The following is a 23,149-nucleotide window of genomic DNA, read 5'->3' as shown; positions in this document are numbered from 1 at the left end:
AGATTCCGCGGAACATATTGCGTGTCCTTTATGATTTATAACGCAGTCACAAACTGTAAAAATAATGAAAATGTACTATGTCTTAACCTCTTTAATCTCTACTGAAATACGAAACCATTGTATTTCTATTGAATGATTTTAGCTTAACAAAATATCACAGCAAAAATTTTTCCCCATGTTATTGAAACTACTCACAAATTTAAATTTCCAGTACAGAGTCGACCAGGGATCTGACAAGGTAAAACAGCTCCAGTGATTGTCTCGAAAATCATTGTTCTCTTGCCACGAAAAGAAAAATTGAAATGGAACGAAGAAATAATGTTGAAGGAAATAGTGTTGCCAGTACCATTACTGAAGATAGAGTATCTTAATCAAATGAAGAAATATTCTGTACTGAGTCAGCTGAGAAGCAAAGTGAAAGGAAAGTCACTAAAACAACATGAAAAAAAAACACAAAACAAATACATTCAACGTCGCAAGGTTCCAGTGATAGTGATGAAGGCAGACAGCATTCCATCGAAGTTTCGTCGGATGAATGGGTTGAAGAGGAAGATGCCGTAACAATGGTGACAATTTCGATGACCCAAAACCTGGGGATTGGGGTATATTGAAGATTTTAGGTAAAAAAAAAAAATTGGTGGTTGCATTCCAGTTCAGTTATCCTGAGACAGAGCATTTGACTGTTACTGAGTATGATCAAACAAAAAGAAAAGAAAGTGTCGCTGTTAGGGAAGTTTTAAAATTTGCTGTTAGTTTCCTGCGCTATGATATTAATTAGGTATTTACAGAAATGTAAACCACATTTACTGTATTTTTGAGTGTTATTATATGAATTAGTTCATTAATAATTGTGATAACATTGTGTTTAGGTTGATGTAATATTATGTCTGGGAATTAATTAAATATTTTCTGTTAAATTAACGAACATGAAGCTGTGTAATGGAATAATGCAAAAGAGCGTTTGGCGTCATTGGCCGGGAGGTCCCTTGCGGAGCAGATCCGGCCGCCTTGCTGCAGGTCTTATTACATTCGACGCCACATTAGGCGATCTGCGCGCCGGATGGGGATGAAATGATGATGAGGACAGCACAACACCCAGTCGCTGAGCGGAGAAAATCCCCGACGCAGTCGGGAATCGAACCCGGACCCGTAGGACGGCAATCTGTCACGCTGATCACTCAAGCTATCGGGGCGGTCAACCTTTGTAATGTATGCACGTAAGAAAATGTATTTGTCCACATTTTACGTTCCTGAAGGTCCTTTTAAGCAATACAGATAAATAAATAATCAAATAGGGAGGCCGATGTCGACAGAAATGTGTGCGAATGTTCTTTTACGTGTAGTTTTAATTTGATGGTCGACTTAACGTACAGTACTGGGTTGAGTCGATTGGAGCTTAAAATGTGTTTTCCTCAGTGACCGTGGGCATCAGTGAAAAGAAAACAACAATCCGGAAACGATCCCTTATCTGTTAGATATTAGGCACTGTTTTCAGTGAAAATGCAAGTCGCTTTGTCTGTGATGTAGCGTCAAAAATACGAAAGAGAGCGGTCAACTCAAGAAGGGTTTACGGTACTACCCTGAGTAAAACAGGTACGCAGTTCATGTGGCGCTGTCTAGGAAATCCTGACACGTCACAAAAACAAACAAACAAATAAATAAGGCGATAATGTAACCGACAGTAAAACATTGATGGTTTGGTGATTCAAGGAAGGGTGTGGGGTAGAGAAACATCCCGGTCGAACTGACCTTGGAGAGCGAGTTCGAAAATTCTCCCGCGCTCTGAGAGACCACACAACGTTAGTTGTGGACTATGTGGCTATGCGAGTTGATGCAAGTGGTAGATTAATGCATTAAGGTTTTTATGGGTTCAATTCCACATGTCTATGCGAATTTTTTCAAATGGTACCTTCCTTCTTTAGGTTTTTATTTATTTATTTCCACCTTTGCTCTGACAGTATCTTATTTCTTTTCTCCGCATCTCTTGTTGTTGTTGTTGTGGTCTTCAGTCCAGAGACTGGTTTGATGCAGCTCTCCATGCTACTCTATCCTGTGCAAGCTTCTTCATCTCCCAGTACCTACTGCAACCTACATCCTTCTGAATCTGCTTAGTGTATTCCATTTCTTTTTACGGGTATCGTTATTTAGTGGTGCTGTTGTGACAATGGCGTCTATGCAGGAAAAGCGCAATTTGTTTTGTAGCTTTATGAAACACAATCGCCTATGACAGCTCAGCAGCAGTTCCAAAGTCTCTGTGGGCGAGTTCTGCCAGATGTGAAGAGCATCAAAGGATGCGAGAAGTGTCAGTGTTGTTGACAAAGAAAGAAGCGGTAGCCCTGGAGTGAGTGAAGGCACTGTTGACACTGTGAGTAGAGCAAACGCAGTCCGCAGATATAGACGCGTTATGTTTCAAGAGAAACACGCTTACCACAGAGCACTATCGTGAAAATTTACACAAACGGATTTATTTCTTCGCGTATGAAGGGCAACTCTTGCAAGCTTTGCAGCCACAATTGCTGTTTCCCAGAAACACTCTGGAATAAGTGGATGCAGACAGTAATAATGTAATAATGTGTGTGAAATCTTACGGGACTTAACTGTTAAGGTCATCAGTCCCTAAGCTTATACACTAGTTAACCTAAATTATCCTAAGGACAAACACACACACCCACGCCCGAGGGAGGACTCGAACCTCCGCCGGGACCAGCCACACAGTCCATGACTGCATCGCCCTGGACCGCTCGGCTAATCCCGCGCGGCGGATGCAGACAGTGATTGCCTTCACACAATTTATTTTTTCGATGAAGCAACTTTTCACGTCTTCGGTAAAGTAAACAGGAATAATATCCGGCTCTGGGATTCGTCGAACCCATTTATCCAAGTACGGCAGATAAGTGACGACTAGAATGTGAAACTGTGGTATGACTCAACCCTTTACCTACCATCTTGTGATGTTTAATATATTCTCTATTAGTAACTATAAATTTTATTTTAATCAAATATTATGACTTTTCCTAATTTGTCAAATTGGTAATAATTTTGGAAAAAAATTGTAAAAATTAACCAATGGTTTTGTGTTAAAGTGTTGGTGCACGTTTCCTTCCATAAAGGCATCGCAGGTTCGTGCGGTTGAAGCAATTTTTCAACAACCAGACGTCTGTCTGCGCAGCGTCTCTTACGTCATTTGCTATTATTGGCTCTGAGCACTATGCGACTTAACTTCTGAGGTCATCAGTCGCCTAGAACTTAGAACTAATTAAACCTAACTAACCCTAGGACATCACACACATACATGCCCGAGGCAGGATTCGAACCTGCGACCGTAGCGGTCGCTCGGTTCCAGAATGTAGCGCCTAGAACCGCACGGCCATTAAGTCCGGCTCGTGCTGTTATTCTTCAGTTTTCAACGGTCCTCCTTGTAATAAGTACGTGTTTGGTTTGGTGCATTCTGTTATAACAATTGTCTGTTCTAAAAACTGAAAATGTCGCGAAGAAGAGGACTAACGAATGCATTACGTTATAACAGTTGTCTGTTCTACAAACTGAAAATGTTGCGGAGAAGAAGACTATCGGATGTGAAGGTAACGGATTTGTTGGAGCTGTCCTCTGATTCTGAAAACTCACCTGGTGAATGTGAATTTTCCAGTGATGATGATAATGAGGTTCATGACGCTGACAGCACAGGCTGGAATTTCTGATAGGCAGAGCAAAAAGAAGGTATCGAAAGAAGACCAGGGACCTACAAGTTATTCGATTAGGAACTGTGATAATGAATAATTTTGTTTTACCTTCTTCCTATTGTACCGCTCAATGACAAAGACTGTATGTGGATCGACAAGGAATGTCGAATCATTTATGAGGTCTGAGTGGATGTACATGTAGATATGCAGGAAATGAGAAAGTTCTTGGTTTTCTGATTCTGACTGAAGTTTACAACTCAAGCAACAAAGATATATGGGGTGCTAAGAGTAGCCGACCACTGTTCATTGAAAGTACGTATGTCTCGCTACCTCTTGCGTGCTGTTCTGATGGTATTGCGCTTTGACAGTGCCGCAGCCCGATGTGAAAATAGGTCAAGTGACGAACTGGAACGAATCAGAGAAGTTTTTGAGATGTGGGAAATTAATCTTAGGGATGACTACATTCCATGATGGAATGGATGAACACTTGGTCTCATTTCAAGGTCGCTGTCTGTTTCGACAATACATCCTATCAAAATCTGGTAGGCACGTAACAACATTCTGGGCGATTTGTGACAGTGCAACCAACTACTGCTTGACAATGAAAGTGCTTTTGGGAAGGAGGAAGAAACCAGAGCCGTGCGACTTATAAAGAATGTTACGAAAATCCTGGTGATTGAACTTGAGAAGTCTCGACGGATTGTCATTTGTGATAATTTTTTTACATCTCTCGATTTAGCTTGTTATTTGTTGTCAAAAGATCTGACACTAGTCGGTACTATGCGAAAAAACGATAGGTAAATCACCAGTCGATTTTATTACACCTAAAGGATGTGAAGTATAATTTACATTATTTGGTTTTCAACCAGATGTCACGATAGCTTCTTACGCTCCTGAGAGAAACAAAGCTGTTACCGTCCTTGGCTCTCTTCATGACCAACAAACAGTGTCATCATCACAAGTAAAGAATTCGGAATTTATAATGACATAAAGTCCCACAAGGGCGTCTTTGACATGATGGACCAGAAGACGCCATGCAACAGTGCGAAGAGAGAGAGGGAGAGAGAGAGGAAAAAAAGGCGAGGACCCCTGGTGGTGCTCTTCAACACGATCGAGGTAAGTGTAATGAAAGCGTACCTAATTTGGGTGATGCTGGCTACCAATAAAAAAGTGAGACGTTGGACCTTCACCATCAGTTTGGTAAAGCAACTAACAGGTGTAAAGAAGGCAATCATATCATTAGTAGCACCAGAGCTGGGAAGGGCAGTGAAAACACCAGCCAAGAAAAGGAGAAGATGTGCATACTGTATAGAGAAGAAAGAAGAAGTCAAGTTACATGTTGTAAGTGCACAAAATATATACGGCCGGAATATTCTGCTATTGTCTGTAGACGCTGGACAGATTCCCCACGAGAATCAATGACTTCAGTAAAAGTATAAAAATAGACAAACATAGGAATTATACAGGCAACCAGTCACAAATAATTGTTTGGTACAATTGACCTAGGTTTCGACACCTGTTAAGAGTGTCGTCATTAGAATGAAATTCTGGGCAACCTTAAAATATATTGCGAGAAAGCAGTGGTCCAAACTTAGAGAAGCTATGCTCAGGTCAAAAATAAAATAAAATACGTTCTGCCTTGTCACGTGACAAGGCAGGGTCGTTAGGCCAGGATGCAAGTCTTTGCTTTGGTGCGAAGATACATACCATTCTATATAAACTATCATTTTCAAAGAAGTGATATTCGACACTGTGACTTAGGTATTTTTCTTTATGTTCCCTCAAAAACTAGCATTTCACGCAGATACTAAACTGAATTTAAGAATATTTCAAGTCATAGTTATAAACAGTTCACTGAAACTGATGTGCATTTATGTTTACACTGTAAGATCCTTAAAGTTACAAATATCAACTGCTTCATTTATTGGTTCACTTTTTTGGCATTATTATTCACATACTTTGAGACTGCAGAGATTATGGGCTACCGATACACAAGTTTACAAATGGCGCTGGTATGGCGTGTGCACAAGGTATAAAAGGGCAGTGCACTGGCAGAGCTGCCAGATGTAATCAAATGATGCATGTGAAAAGGTTTCCGACGTGATTATGGTAGCACGACGCGAATCAAAAGACTCTGAAAGCGGAATTGTAGCTGAATTAGACGCGTGGGACATTCCATTCCTGAAATTGTTAGGAAATGCAATATTCCGAGATCGGCAATGTCAGGAGTGCGCAGCGAATACCAAATATCAGGCATTTTCTCTCACCACGCGCAACGCAGTGGCCGACAGCCTTCACTTAACGACGAAGAGCAGCGGTTGTCAGTTTTAATAGACAAGCAACACTATGTGAAATAACCACAGAAATCAATGTGGGACGCAGACGAACGTATCCGTTAGAAAGAACAGTGAGGAGGAATTTGGCGTTAATGGATCACGGCAACTGCCGACTGACGTTCTATGCCTTTGCTAAATGACTACATCGCCTGCAACACCTATCCTGGGCTCGTGACCATATCTGTTGGACCCTAGACGACTGGAAAACCGTGATCTAATGGTCAGTTGAGTCTTGATCTCAGTTGACAAGAACTGTTGCTAGGGTTCAAGTTTGGCGCAGATCCCACGAACGAAGCTGTGGACCCATGTTATCAAGAAGGTGCTGTGCAAGCTGATGGTGGCTCCATAACGGGATGTGTGTGCATGGAATGGACTCGGTCCTCATCTCCAACTGAAGCCATTATTGACTGGAAATGGTTATCTTCGGCTACTTTGAGACTATTTGTAGCCATTCATGGATTTCATGCTCCCAAACAACGATAAAATTTTTATGGATGACAATCCGCCACGTTACCAGGCCACAATTATTCACGACTGGTTTGAAGGACATTATGGTAAACTCGAAAGGATGATTTTGCCACCCAGATCGTCCGACGTGAACCCCGTCGACGTAATCGAGACGTCAGTTCCTGCACAAAATTCTGCACCGGCAACACCTTCGCCATTATGGACGGCTGTAGAACAGCATGGCTCAGTACTTCTCCTGGGGACTGCCAATGACTTGTTGGGAGCACGCCACACCGAGCTGCTGCACTACGGTGTGTCGACCAAAAGGAGGCACGGCACGCTATTAGGAGGTATTCCATGACTGTCGTCAATTCAGTGTATATTTATTGTTCCTCAATCCCAAGTAGTGTCTTTTCTTTGTTAAAATGTGGAGTGGCTTGAGAGTGTTTACCGATTCTCGGTGGCTTGTGGTTTAGATGTAGCTTCTGCAGAACTATGCACTTTATCATGTCTGAAGCCGTTAACATGGTCTGAGAACAGCATTTTGAATTTTCTCTCAGACGTCCTACGTAAAGGCACCGACATTGCGCGGAGGTAATCTTATGCACTTGAGACTGATCACATTTGCTGCGTGTCTGCTTGATGTTCTCTTGTAAAGATTATTGTTACCGCTGAAAGTGATTGTGATGACCGCGGTTTTGATGAGTTTTTGGATTTGATCTGATATTATTTTGTTGGATATGGTGTATTTCCGTATTTATTTACGTTATTTTTCCTCAAAGCTATCAGGTGCCAGTCTGTTTTACCTGCATTTTTACTGTACCTTCCTGTCTTTTTTTGACTTTATCCATTATTTAAATTTATCTCACTAATTTTCTTAGTTTCAGAATTTAAATTGAATTTGCAGGCTCGTTAGACTAAAGTCTTGACAGCTGCTTCTGTATGTGAGTTTGGCTTTGCAGAATTCATGGGTATGTCGCTGTGTGTTTGTGTGTATATCCGTGTGTTCGTGTGTGTGTATGTTTATGTGCGTGTGTGTGTGTGTGTGTGTGTGTGTGTGTGTGTGTGTGTGTGTGTCTGTGTCTGTGTCTGTGTGTGTGTGTGTGTGTGTGTATTAATTTGATTTCTATAGACTTTAAAGGAGGTGTGTGTTGTTAATTACAGTAAGGATAATTTTTATCTAGTTTGAGAACGTATACACGTCTTCGAATGATGGACGAAAGATCGAAATGCATGGGGCTATGCCATACAATCAATAAGAACACTTAATTAATAATAGTGTGTGTGTCTGGCAAAGGATATCAAAATCTAGCTACATTTTCATTGCAGCCAAGGACTGACGTAAGTCAATGTGGCTGAGAGTGTTTCTCATAGGCGCCGCCATGTTGTTCTCTCGTTCTACCTAAAGTTATCTCCTCAAATTCAACCAGGTTCTCATCTAAGTGTTTTCAGAGCTCTTGGAGTTCAGCAAAGTACTTACTTGGTCTGTCTACCATCAATTCACCTGATTACACGACCACCCTACTTGTATTTCACTATCAACAGACACGTAAATACGACACCGACTCCTTTCTATTCAATGGTTCATTCGTTTATTTTCATGTCTTTCATATAATTCCCATCATGTATCACTATATTGCTCACTGAGCAACCTTAACTGTTTTTTGTACTAAATGCCCATGTGTCACTACAATGACTGTAGCTTTACATGTCGATACTTTGGAAGCTTAGATTCTTAATGAGTAATAAGATTATAAGCTACTAACTTCTTCAAAAACTATTGTTGAATATTCGGTTTTTCAAGTGAAAATTTTAACCAATCAACTCGACTGAAGAAAGTGTAGAATGGCCTAATGGTTTCTTGGAAACGAATTGGAATACTACACATGGAAAAATTTTGGTCATGGCTTTCTAACAACAAGTCAACGAATGTTTTCTCTTTATCTGCTGGAAGGTTTTCAGAAGGTCAATGAATTTTTTGAGAGAATTTTAATTTCCTAAATACCGAATTTGATTAAAATCAATATTTTCTTCCTTCTGGTGTGTCAGAATAATAACTTCAGTTTTAACATGTATTGTTCATACGCTCTCACTACTATTGAATGGTGGAAATTAATAACGGGACGCAATAATATGGTGCCTCACCAGTCTTTCCTGTTGATGTTAAAAATTATTTAACCACTGCTCGATCTTGCTTGGAGTGTCTACAATGGCTGTAGAGAAATCAGAGTGCTAGGGAATGAACCGGCCTTGTAACTGGCAGGCACATACGTAAAGCAACTGTATATATGTAGCAGAAGGCTAGAAGAATTAGTGACTCACGTCTAACGCGTCACTTCGATTCACTATCTGACGGAAAATAACCGGTATGTGAATCATGCTATTTATCCAAAAGTAGAATATGTGTAATTACACTATGCATGTAGACACTAGTCCACCAAAGTTAATCAAGAGCATATTTCTTGAACAGGATACTAGAAATATTTTCCAGAATGAATTTTAAATCTGCTGCTGAGTGTGCACTCGCTCCCGAAAGACAAAAGTCCCAGGTTTAGTTTTAGCCTGCCAGGAAGTTTCAGGATACTACAAAGGCTAGAGAATAAAGCAGTATTTTTTTCTCAATACGTTTGCCACACAAAATTGTCAAAAATACACATACGGGAACTGAAAGTGCACACCATTAAGCACCAGTCCGACATTAATTTAACTCGTGGAGATGTTCATCACACAACAGGTGTTAAATGATTAAAATTTGACTCCGGATCATAAACTCTAATTTGCTACAATAATGCAACACCACTGACAAACTTAGCACAGATACTCGATTTACTAACTGAAATACTTCATGAAGTTTCCTAAAGAAATACGTTCACTCACATTTCCTTTTCAAGTAATTACAAGTCTCGTAGAGTAACAAATCAATGTATAGACGCACTTTGCTTATTTTCATTCAGTAGTATCTTACAGAACAACATTCTGAAATAATTCATCGTTAAGAATGTTTTCCTTCCACAAACAAGTTCCTTGCGGCATTCAGGTGCGATCATGGTTATGCTCCTAAGTACAAAAATAGCCGCGTCTGTAATTCATCTGAAAAGAATAAATTGTCTTCATTAGAACTGACTTCACCACAAAATGGGCTGAATACTGCTGTTGTTAAAGTTGTTTCCACAAATCTCGAAATCGAGCTGAAAATCTATCTTCCTGCCATCCGATATTGTTCTATAAAAGATTTGTTATTTAACAACTTTTAACTTACATGATTCGATTTACTACTGTGGCTAAGCTAAATGGTTTAGTTGTTATTTGTACTGATTTGTAAACGGCAGCAGGTAGCCAATATGAACTGTACTAAACAGAGTGTAAAATAATTTGTTCCAGTTTATTTGATATATCCTACTGATGATGAGCGAAACATGTAACTAGCAACCTAAGCTTCTTTCAACCTTCTGTTGAAATGATCAGCTGAAAAACAGTCACCTACATGAATAATTTCTGACTTCCAACCATCCACATGAGATATTGTCGATGGCGTTTCGCACTAAGTATGTACGTATACTTACTTCCCTTAATACCCCTGTTAACATACCGTATTTAAGTGAAATGGACTGCATTCAGCTACGAGGCTGAACATTGTACAATCGTCACTGCAGCTACAGTAAAAATTCCAAAGTCGTTCAGATTATTTCGACTGTCGCTATGGTAACTCACTGTTTCTTACAAATACTTTAATTTCATTATGTATAAGAATTACGCATTCAAGAGTTTTCAGGCTGTATTAAGAATTTGCGTCGTATAAAATGAAGTCTTTTTTTTCACACGATACTTGCTCTAATTTACGATCACCAATAATAACTCTAAGGGATCATATTAACGCTGTCATTTCATTTCTGTTACAGAACCAAATCAAAATCAAGGTGATTCTCCGTATTCATCTGACACTGGATGGACATGGAAGCCGGGTACGCACACAGGTGAGAAGTCTTTTCGTTAGCATGACATATAAGTTTTTTTAGACTTTACGTGTTATTGCAATAACTTCTGCAAAGGAATTGCGTTTGCAATAGGCATTCGCTGTTTCATTGATATGAGTGTTTTGACTGCATCTTTTCTTATTATTTCCGTCCTATCATTTCATGAGCATGTAGGGTTTTCAATAGTGACATATTTTCGCTGTACCTTTTAACTCCGGACTTTAAGATACAGTTAGCTACAACAATCATAAATACCTTTTGGCAGCGTTTTTAAATTTGATGATTGATGTGTAATACGTGCAGGAGTATGGGAAAATGAAGTTTATAACCGACAAATGCCGGACAAAATTCTTCGGTAGGTGAACTTGTTTCGATTGAAGACATTTTCGACAGCACACGGCTGCTTCAGAATATTCGGTGAGTCACCATTTGTATAAGACTAATACTGCAATCTTCTGGTATCTGTCAAAGGCGAAGATTTTCCTCAAGTATTTGACTGCAATAACCGTATTGTCGAAAGCCAGTTGCTCGCTGCTGCTCTCCACGAATAACAGGTCGAACCTGAACATGGTAGTCGGAATGTGTTGCCCTGTACAGCAATGTGCAATGAAGTAGTTTTACCATTTGAACAAGAACTCCTTGACTACGATTAATAACTTTCAAAGCAATTAGTATCAGATCAGAAACTTTATACAATACGACCTTTGATCAAATGTTGCAGTCCCTGTTTTCACATGAACCTACGAAATTTCATAACGGTGATTTGGGATACACAGTTCTGTAGTATATAATAGAAAAAAAGCTAACTGGACATTAAGGAAACTGCTCAGTTTTCCTCCCGACAGCTTCCAATAATTGAATTCACTACAAAGTTTCCCAGTAAGGAGTTTGAATATAGAGAAACGAATATAAATTTTAAAAATTAATTTAAACGTAAGACTACGTTTTTTCTACTGTCATAGGATTTAAGGACTATTCACGATATTAACAATACCATTGTTCACTCTTTTGAGAAACACCCAGTCTTAAAAGAATAATGAATTTGTAGATTGGCCCTTTGACTGTGCAAGAAAAACTAACCGACGAAGAAGCTGTCTTGTATAAATGAGACGCATTGTAAACAAAATATCGCACTTCTTGGAGGATGCAGAGAAAAACGTGAAGTAAACAAAAGAGCTTCAGAGCAAAATATTTTGAGAATAACAGTGCCAAGGCACACCTCTTAAGCTAAGAAGAACGGTTTTTTGCAGTTGAGAGCTAAAATTATATTCCCAGAAAATCTACATCAATAGCTAAGCAGGTAACTATAGTACATTCCATGAAATACGATTGTTTATATCGTAATGCAATTGTTTATATCATTGCGCATTGCTTTCTGGTATTTAATATTCATCCAAGAATTTAAGACAACGAATGAAATTTTTAGTGTTACATTACTTCCGATTTCATTAAATTGGTTTTGCGCTTAATTGCGTTTTTGTACTCGACTGGCTGCTTCAAATACTTAATTGAACAACTGTGTGTAACATATGTCATGTTGACACGAAATTGTATGCTACGTCTCTTATTCTCGTGATTTTTTTGTTTGCATTCAATTACTCCACACGACACAGCTTCAACAAAGTACCTTGTTCTACTTCCGAGTTACAAATATTGGGACTAGACGAACCAGAAGAACTCTGCCAAAAGTGGATGAATTATTGCGATTAATGGACCACCTGCCATGCTAAATAACGGGGGCACTCATTACCATATCACGATTCCACACACATAAAGAACGCAAATTTACAAACTGCGAAATAATACTCTTTGCTCGAGACAGCTAGAGTTATCCAAGAAAGCACGCTGCTGATTGGTTGGTCTCAGACTACAGAGCTACACACAGTCATAAATTATAGTAAAGGGGTAGTTAGCCGCAGAAACGTAATGCAGCAGACACCGAGGAACTACAACAGGAATGATACGATGAAGGTGCCAATCTGTAATATTATGAAAAAATGCTGGATTTAAAAATATGGTATCCTTTATTCTTAAAGCTATGCACTCACGTCAGTTGAATACATTGCAGCACATTTCATTCACCTGAATGTTAGCTAAATGTTAGGTCTAATTGAGGTACACCTAACACCTTGCTGTCCTTACAATGCAGTGCATTATGGTTCTTTGGGCACATCACTATGAGATGTGAAGGACGACGTGTGGCATCTGTAGTTTGACTGTCAACAGGGAATATATAGTGCGCACTAATACAAAGAAAATTAATATCAATGTACTTTCGTGTACATATTAACCTCTAACGGATATAAACGATTAGTTTCAAGTCGTTGTAACAGGTAGAACAGCGACGAGAGTTCATTAGTACTGTTTGTATTCAGTGTTGTTCGTCACACCTGGTAGAGCATGTAACGCTCTTGAACAGCGTCAGATCTTTTACTATTACTTGGCAGTTGCACATCATGCGAAAGCTACTTTCGTCCCTAAGTTTTGCGCACCCCTGTATATTGCTAACATGTTTATGTGGCGACACGTTTACCGCTTGTACAACTCACTCATACTCACCAACGGAGTTCTTTCTGCTACTTCGCTGTGGTGTTAAGGGTCTTAGCGGTCATCGAGCGGATGCTTAAGCAAATCTGCAAATATGCCATTGGACTGAAGCTTTCGATTTATGCTGACATCTCTGGAACGATCATGTTTTTAGATAGAGTGCATCAGAGTATTTCACAGAATGGCAAACGAAGTGAAAAACAGGTCTCCCGTATATATCACTGTATCAGCTGTCAGTGAATGGCGTAAATGATGGCTCTGTATTTGTCTTTAAAAATGTGCAGCTGATTGTGGTGCCAGATATATATATCGATATATTGCAGATAGTTAAAGAAATATCTGCTTTCAAGCTCCAGATGAAAGAGCTGCTGAAGAGCATGGACACCGCTTCCCATTATGATACTGTTAGCATTTTTCACAGTATGCGTTAATAGATACCTACCGAAAAATAGAAATAGCTTGTAGAACATTTATGACAGTGCCAGTGACCGCAACATCTTGTAAAGGCAGTCACATTTCACACACGTTCACGTAGAACTAAAAACTGAAATGTAGGGTTGAATAATAGTGAAAACAGGATGTCAAATTGAGCCCTCTTGTCTACAGAATACGACACAGCTGCTAAACTTAATATCAGTGACATAACCAATGAGTTTGCTGTTCTGAAAACAAATAAATCCGAAAGAAAAAATAATAAATATGCAATTTAGAAAGATAATTCTCAGCTGTCAGTTAGAGCTCTTTTCATGTATTTGTAATTAGTCATTTACGTACAGTTAATGAATCAATGCTATCCATTGTAGACAGACTTCTCATCTACGTCTACACCTACACAGATACTCCGCAAGCTACCGTACGATGCGTGGCGAAGGGTAAGCTGTATAGCTGCTCGTAATTTCCTTTCGCCCGCATCTCGTGGTCGTGCGGTAGCGTTCTCGCTTCCCACGCCCGGGTTCCCGGGTTCGATTCCCGGCGGGGTCAGGGATTTTCTCTGCCTCGTGATGGCTGGGTGTTGTGTGCTGTCCTTAGGTTAGTTAGGTTTAAGTAGTTCTAAGTTCTAGGGGACTTATGACCACAGCAGTTGAGTCCCATAGTGCTCAGAGCCATTTGAACCATTTTTGAATTTCCTTTCCTGTTCCACTCGCAGACAGAGCGTGGGATAAACGACTGTTTGTGTGCATATGAGTCCTAATTTCTCATACTTTATCTTCGTGGTCCTTATGCGCAATGTATGTTGACGGCAGTAGAATTTTCACAGTAGTGTTTTTCGAAAAGAACGTGCCTCCCTCCCAGGATTTCCGTTTGAGTTCCTGAAACATCTCAGTAGCACTTAGGTGTTGTTCGAACCTACCAATAATAAATATATCAACCCGTCTCCGAATTGCTTCGATGTCTTCCTTCAATCCGACCTGGTACAGATCCCGAACACTCGAGCAGTAATCAAGAATAGGTCGCACCAGGGTCATATATGCGGTCTCCTTATAGGTGAAGCACACTTTCCTAAAACTCTCCCAGTTAACCGAAGTCGACCATTCGCCTTCACTACCACATCTTTCACACGTTTATTCCACATATAGCTATTCAATGTTATGCCCACATATTTAAACGAGTTGACTGTGTCAAGCGGGACACTAGTAATACTGTATCCGAACATTGCAAGTTTGATCCTACTCATCCGCATTAACTCTCATTTTTCCAAATTTAGGACTAGCTGCCATCGTCACACCAAATGGAAATTTTGTCTAAATCGTCTTGTATCTTCCTTCAGTCACTCATTTTCAACATCTTACCGTACACCACGCCATCACCAGCAATTAACCGCAGATTGCTGCCTACCCTGTCATCCAAATGATTTACGTGTGTAGAGAACAACACCTGTACTATCATACTTTCCTCGCACACTCCTGACGATACTCTTGCATCTAATGAACACTCGCCGTAGAGGACAACATACTGGGTTCTATTATTTAAGAAGTCTTCGAGCCACTCACATATCTTGCCTACCCTCATTATTCGTAACTGAGAAGGCCTTCTTCAAGTTTGCCCTGTGATCTGTTGAAATCTCTGGTAGGTATACAGGGTTATTTTAAAGATGACCTTGGTTTACGAAAACCAGGAATTTATAATATACCTCGCTGATATGGCATGTAGTGTACATTCGTCCAAACAACTAGGACAGTGGACATCACATACGAAGAACGTGAGAGGCATAGCCGACTGACAAGGAACCCAGTGAACCGATTGAGGGCGAGATAACAAAAGGAGAATGCCGTTTACGTCATCCGACGCCCCACATAATTGTCGGCCATGCAATCACAGTATTGGCTGCTAACGGGAACGGGGTGTGGGACTGGAGGTATCCAATGGTGAGCCAGCATGGGGCGTAGTTGAACTGCTTGTTCGACGAGTAACTCACAACAGTGATACAGTGCTAGTAGTGTTGGTACAAAGCAGACCAGTGGCAACGATAAAAAAGCAAACATTGCATAATATCTACAATAACAGTTGCTAAAGTTGACATTTCGTCAGAAAGGAATCCAAGGAATTTCAGAGAATGCGAAAGAAGTGGCAGATGAAATATTAACGTTTCTGAAAGTGGAATGTTTGGTGTCATAACGCTCGACTGCGGGGACAGTGTACATGAGGAGTACATTGATAACGATACGTCCTTCACAACTGAAAGCGATACTGAAAGAGGTTCATCAACCATGGTGGATAGGAAGCCACAAATCCCGTCATCAATGAGACGTAGTAAAGGCAATCGTTGTCCATGGAGCTAGTCCTAAACATAATTACGTACATGGAAGGTCACCCGCAGCACAGTAAAAAAAAAATATGAACATATTTCGAATAATTCCGCAGTAATATAGCTATGTAGTGCATCAGAAAAACTACGAGTATTCAAGGGAGGACGCGGTGCACTTGTTACAAACACTGGTTTTTGCGCATTTAAAGGATGCTCGATCGACCTATGTACAGTGATTTCAAAGGAAGCAGTCGATCGTTGTATAACTTAAAACAGTGCTACAGAATTTAAAGACGTAAGGTAACGAAATTTCAAACAAAGCTTCACTTGACTATGCACAGCAAACTGTAGGATCCTCCCGAAAATTTGTAGATAACGTAAACAAAGCGATCCAAACGTTCAAAGGAAATTGTATTCAACTCCGACCAGTTTTAAATTGAAGAGGAAATGCATGTGACAGGAACCTGGAAATTAGAGGTACTAAGAGACTTGTATAAAGATCAACTAACATCAAAGCCGCAATGCATTCGTATACAATTATGTCGACTGTTAATCTGGATGGTAAACTGGCTGGAAAGTTATTTATTGTGCTGCCAAAAATTGGAGGTGCTCTGCCCCGTGCGATTCTTTCTCGTGTGCGCGATCTTGCAGGGGACATTTACGTCACAGCAAGCAACACGGGAAAAAGGATGTAAGACAACTACACCCATGGTATGAGCATTGCTTTTGCCAAATAGTTGGTCAAAATAATTTGTTTTTGCTTCATTCCTGGTCCGCGTATAAAAATCATACTCATTTAGAGCAAACTACCCCTCCTGAAAAGTGTGGTCATTGCAATTCATGCCACTTTACACCACTGGGCAAATTCTGCATATGGGTGCTTATTTTTTCCGTGCCTACGAAACATATTATCGCTCTAACAGCAGTTTCGCCTTAAAGGATAGCCAGTTTCACGATAAGCATCACGAGATACTGTTTCGCATCAGGTTGCACACCAACACGTTCCATTAATTCTCAGTACCCCGTTACAACAGTGTGGCTCTGTATGCATCCTTTAAGAGTGGATACCCAGAAGAATGTCCTGCACTGTTTGTAACTCGATCTTGATGGTGGCAACCTTTGCGACCACTGTGGTACGCCACTTTTCATTCGGTGTTCATGGTGCAAGTTAACGGTTTGTTTTGAACATTTCTTGAATGTCGACGGTGTCCATTTTGTGAAATGTCCTAATGAATGATGAAATGAAATGAGCGTATGGCGTTGATGGCCGGAGGCACCATCTGGGGAAGTTCGGCCGCCAAGCGCAAGTCTTATTGCAGTAGACGCCACATTAGGCTACTTGCGTCCCGGTGCTGAGGATGATAAGGACAACACAACGCTCAGTCCACCAGTGGAGAAAATCTCCAACCCGGCCGGTAATCGAACCCGGGTCCGCTACATGGGAGGCAAGCACGTTACCACCCAGCTAAGCAGGCGAAATATATCCCGTAGCACCTCCCGGACACTCAATTTCTATCGCCCTCGTGATACATATGGTGGAGTCATTAGGATCTAATGTTTTTCCTGTGATAACTATTAATAAAACTAACTGACTGACTAAAGATTGAACTTGTGACCTCGCACTCAAGGGATTCGTTGTGAGAGAGACAACGAAATTTACTGTTGTCGAGCACTGTCTAAAACTTAAGCGTGCAGTGATGTATGAAGAAAAGACTCCCGTATACTGGGAGAGAGAGGCAATAGAGATATGGGTGGTAGAAAATCTCACTAATCGTGACAGTGGGTGGCGACTCGGCGAAGTCTCGGATCCTGCACTAGAGTTGCAGAAGTACAGCGGCTGCAACAGTGGAACTCAACAAAAAGAGGAATTGAGAATGCGGACAGCGGGAACGAATCCTAGACAGAGCACCAGGTGCACCGGACGGAAAACGGGACATCAGCTCGCTACCAGGCGCAGCGGACCCAAGCGGCACGTCTCGGAACGATTCTAGACGCAGACGAAGCGCCTAGAACCGATCGTGGAGAGGAAATGTAGTAGGTATAAGTATTGGACCCATTCCACTGGACTAGCAGTTCTGGTTTTACCTGATGAAGACAACGAATCACGCTGTCGAAATAATTTGTGTGGGTGGCAGAACACCCGACACGTCGAGATGCCAAGACATATTCCTTATTACACACATCCTAAAATCAATAGGCAGTAAGTGCCATAGACGATACGCTGATTTGGTTTTACTTTTAATTTTATTAGAAAGTTTACACAAGTCGTAATTTATTTACTAGATTAAGGGGGTACCAATTTAGTTCTTTTAACTAATATTTTTCAATAATTTTTTATAAAATTTTTAATTTTTAATAAAACCTACCTACAGCTTCTAAATCTGTGTAGAAAAAAAAATGCAGGAAGCTATTTTAATGGAGGTGGGGTGTACAATTTTGTCAGTCCTGCTCAGGGGCGTAGGATGACAAAGAAGCAAACACACGCGAAAGAGCATTAGCAGACGATTCACCAGTGTTCGCTACCGTTCGCTTCTACCTGTGAAGACGTCTTCACATCGCAGGTAACACTAGAGAACGAGCATAGCACGTCAACCCATCAAGCTCTGCGTTATCAATTTTTTGTTTTAATAATACCCAACAGGTTTAACTCGATTATGTCACAAGTTATGTCCACAATACAAAAACTTTGGTACTCGAAACTCGGATAGGATTATTTCAATTGGCGCGTGCATTGTCCTTGACGAGGCGAGCAAAGTGAATTAGGAAGTGAAGACGTTCCACACTTCACAGACGACGCCTTTCACTGGCTGCTCATTACAACTGAAGATGAAATTCAAAAGCAGAACACTAACTGCTGACGATCAACGTAACAAGAAGAAAGTTCGGCATTTACACAATGATTATTAACAACTGGAAATATTTACTGACTGTATGCCATTTAAATAGCTACTTTAGCGGTAGCATGGGCGAAATACATCAAGGATTTTATTAACGTACATATGAAGAAAATAATGCCAATAAAGCGTGATTAATGAGATGTGAAATACACATGTTAGCTATCACACAGACTACATGATAAAATAAACTATGTTGTTTGTTACAGTGTAAATGGCTTCATCACTTGTAAATTTATTTTTATTTATAAAGTTATCACCTTTATAATTACAGTGATAAATCAACATGTAATTATTGCTACCATAAATGTAAGCAACGAGAATGATTAGGTCTTTCGCAAATTATTTATTTTAGTCAGAATGAGGGACACTAATTTGTACTAGTTTGTTTTCAAGGAAATTTACTGCTACTCTTTTTTAACAAAAAGAGGTACGAACCTTGTGCTTATTAATTCGTTCCACGTGATGGAATCAATACAATTTTATCGTCTTTCTCGCGTACCCACTTGGATCTTCGAGTGCTCGACATTTCTCTACTAACCATATTTATTTTTCTTCGGCGTTTTCGCTGTGGATCTTTTGGACCCCTGGACCCCACAAGCACCAATGAGATTTACAGTCTTCCATCATCAACATTATAGTCTTTTCACATGAGTCCACTACTCACACGCCTCAACAGCAACCAAGTAGCTTTCGTACGCAATACGACAGCTGTCTGTGCTGCTAACAGCGAAACGGAGAGGACACGGACTTCCTTTGATGGTTCGTTAAAACACGGAGCACCATCGGAACATGAGGGATCACCAGTGCTTTCGAACCGAACATGACCGGATGCCGTTTGCTAGCGCTCGCCAACCGTTTCCTCTAGTAGTGAATTCTTGTTGGCCCATGCTCGTTAGCTTGTCGCGTTCCGGTCTAAGCCATACTACATAAACACTCAAGTATATTCACGACCAACCGAAAAACGCTCCCATCGGAGCACAAAAACTGCAAATATGTTCCTGTTTATTTAAAAGTCTCTGACTGAAATGTGGGGTACCAGTTGCCTTATTTTACCTTCTTCTGCACATTTAAAAGTTTTCCTAAATATTTTGGAACACGAACATATAGCCCTTTTTCTTAACACGAAGCTCATCTCAAACTCCCACAAGCTCCCCTAACTGTAACTCACACACACCCACTGCTTTATCACCGTAAGTTCTTCATACCCTCATGCTCTCAATATTACCCTTTCTCACTCACTTATTATCTATTTGCATCTCTTTCTCAGTGTCTGCTGCGTCATGGACACAGTCTGCTTCGTTCTCTCCTAATGCTAAAGTCTCCTCTCTCTGTCACAGTCTCCCTCTTGCTCTCTCTAACTGCTGCTATCTCAATGCTTCCTTTCTACTGCTGCCGTCTATCTCACGGTTACTGTCTCTCTCTTCCTTAGTGTCAGTGCCATATATTCTATCACTGGCTGTTACCCACTTTCACTTTCCTGTATTCCTCCTCCCTCCCCCTTCCCCCACTCCCCCCCTCCCCCCCCCCCCCCCCCCGCCCGTTGGCACTGACTCTTTCCCTGTTTTCCTAGCACTGTTATGCCACTGTCGACTGTGTTGCAGAGCCTCTGTGACCCTCTCCTTCTCCGACAATGTCGCTGTTTTCTTCGCTCTCCCTATAAAACAACCACTCTCTGCTATCTTCCAGTATACAAGGTGTCCCATTTATCTTGACCACCTTAATTAACTGTTTGTCCAGATGCAAATTACAAAATGTTTCAAGAAAATGTTCTTTAGGCGTCAGGGGGACATCAATCAGCGTGATTGTCTTCGTTGTAGGTTTTTTTAGAAAGATATGAACAGCGGTATCAGCGATATGATTTTTTTAAATGGCACCCTGTATTCTTTATTCGGTAGTTCATTTCCTCTCATAAAGACGTACTCAAAAATGTATCACAATGTACCATTCACTGAAACACAACATTATTAATTACATAACACAACAGTGACTTTGAGGCCGGGATCGAAAACTCGTCCATTTGCTAGAGTTGTCAGAAAACAAATGAAAACCATGTAAAACCATAACAAAAAATTGACTTTGACTCTCCTGTACCATTGTCCAGGAGCAGAACATTCAAAGCTGCTCAAAGTGATGACCCTGGACACAGATACACTGGTGCACTCGTTGAATGAAAGAATTATTTACTGCTTCCAGTGTTGCCTGCTGAAGATACGTCCCTATATGTCCTTCGGAGTTGTAGCATTTTCGCCTACCTTCAACAACAACAACAGCAACAACACTAAAAGAAACGTTATGTCGATGCAGTTTGTAGAAAGGACAACCTTTACTGTATGCCTACTCTACACAACAGTATTTAAAAGGACTAAATTGCTGTACTAAATGTACCTGTACATAAGAAAACAGTATTGCAATTACTGTTCTACTAAATGGTTCAAATGGCTCTGAGCACTATGGGACTTAACATCTGAGGTCATCAGTCCCCTAGAACATAGAACTACTTAAACCTAACTAACCTAAAGACATCACACACATCCATGCCCGAGACAGGATTCGAACCTGCGACCGTAGCAGGCGCGTGGTTCCGGACTTAGCGCCTAGAACCGCGAGACCACCGCGGCCGGCTGCTCTACTAACTTACATTCTCCATAGAAGAGTAGCATTTCTTCCTTTTCTTCGTTGGTGTACATTCAACTGACAATGGTTGACGGTGTTATGTATGAGGCGGAACTATGGGCCTCACGGAAAAAGGGGTGACCCGGCTGAGTCACTCAATTTGACTCTTACAAGGGGAGGCCGCCAATTGTGAAATTCAGATTCGATTCATACTGACAAGGGAACCTCCCCATCGCACCCCCCTCAGATTTAGTTATAAGTTGGCACAGTGGATAGGCCTTGAAAAACTGAACACAGATCAATTGAGAAAACAGGAAGAAGTTGAGTGGAACTATGAAAAAATAAGCAAAATATACAAACCGAGTAGTCCATGCGAAGATAGGCAACATCAAGGACATCCTGAGCAGAGAAGCGTCGTGGTCCCGTGGATAGCGTGAGCAACTGTGGAGCCAAAGGCCCTTGGTTCAAGTCCTCCCTCTTGTGAAATTTTTAATTTCTTTATTTTCGCGAAGTTATGATCTGTCCATTCGTTCATTGACGTCTCTGTTCACTGTAATAAGTTTAGTGTCTGCGTTTTGCGACCGCACCGCAAAACCGTGCTATTAGTAGACGAAAGGACTTGCCTCTCCAATGGGAACCGAAAACGTTTGATCGGAAGGTCATAGGTCAACCGATTCCTCCACAGGAAAACACGTCTGATATATTCTATACGACACTGGTGACGGCATGTGCGTCACATGACAGGAATATGTTGTCGACCCACCTAACTTGTACACTTGGCGAATGGGTAAAAAGATTCTTCTACGTTGCCCAATTTAGGTTTTCTTGTGGATGTGATAATTACTCCCAAAAAAGAGATGAAAACATAAGAGTTTGTCACATAAACCGCAACAAATGAATCCAACAGTTTCACAGTCGCACACTTTTCCCTGTGCTCTGTCAAAACATATGTTTCTAACGTTTTCAAATTTTGCATGTGTAGACCGTCAAATCCTGCATATGTCCAAGCAAATCTGAACATGTCCTGGAATTTTGGAGAGCGAAGCTGATTATGTGTGAGTGCCTGAACTTTGATAATTGACTGAAAATAAAAATTAAACTTTTCGCTCGAAGAGAGACTTGAAACAAGGACCTCTCGTTCCGCAGCTGCTCACGCTAACCACGGGACCACGGCGCCCCTGAGTTCTGCCTGCCTTAATGTTGCCTATCTTGCACATGGACTACTCAGTTTGCATATTTTGCTTATTTTTTCATAGTTCCACACAACTTCTTCCTGTTTTCTCGATTTATCTGTGTTCAGTTTTTCAAGGCCTATCCACTGTGCAACTTATAACTAAATCTGAGAGGGGTGCGATGGGGAGGTTCCCTTGTGAGCATAAAAAAAGCTCATGGCCAGAGGTGTAACGTGGCAAAGCACCAAGATGCACTTCTCAGCCGTTGTCGAGAAAATCGACGGTTAAAAGAAACCGTTGCGGTGAAAAAGTCTCAACGATTAATAATTTTCTACAGCGTCGTGGCGCAGCTGTAAGCGCTGGGGTTCGTAATCCGAAGGTCGCCGGATCGAATCTCGCGCCATGCAACCTTTTTTTTAATATTTGTTTTTTGTAATTCAAATGTATATATACACACACACACACACACACACACACACACACACACACATATATATATATATATATATATATATATATATATATATATATATATATATATATATATAAATTCCCGGTAATCAGTTGCAACAATTATGCATATAATAAGTTGTTGAAAATCGTTTGTCGTGGAAAAACTGGCGACTTCAAACATCATTATGTTTTCCGCAAACAAAGTTGTATTTCACAAATGTTATTAATTGTCTTCTTAATGTTTACCACGTATAGTTAACGGAAGACGTAGAAACGATATTACG

The 23,149-nt window shown here is 40.7% G+C and overlaps 1 protein-coding gene across 1 annotated transcript in view; it reads left to right on the top strand.

Annotated features, from left to right (window-relative positions):
- The window catches only part of LOC124622836 (lachesin-like), a 689,013-nt gene that overhangs the window by 521,743 nt on the left and 144,121 nt on the right, over positions 1–23,149 (top strand). Inside the window, exon 3 of the mRNA XM_047148627.1 lies at positions 10,363–10,437. Coding sequence (XP_047004583.1) covers positions 10,363–10,437 — 75 coding nt within the window. The remainder of the gene's footprint in view (positions 1–10,362; positions 10,438–23,149) is intronic.

Source organism: Schistocerca americana, chromosome 7, assembly GCF_021461395.2.
Source record: "Schistocerca americana isolate TAMUIC-IGC-003095 chromosome 7, iqSchAmer2.1, whole genome shotgun sequence".
Taxonomy (NCBI): domain Eukaryota; kingdom Metazoa; phylum Arthropoda; class Insecta; order Orthoptera; family Acrididae; genus Schistocerca; species Schistocerca americana.
This window is presented reverse-complemented; position numbering and strand designations above follow the sequence as displayed.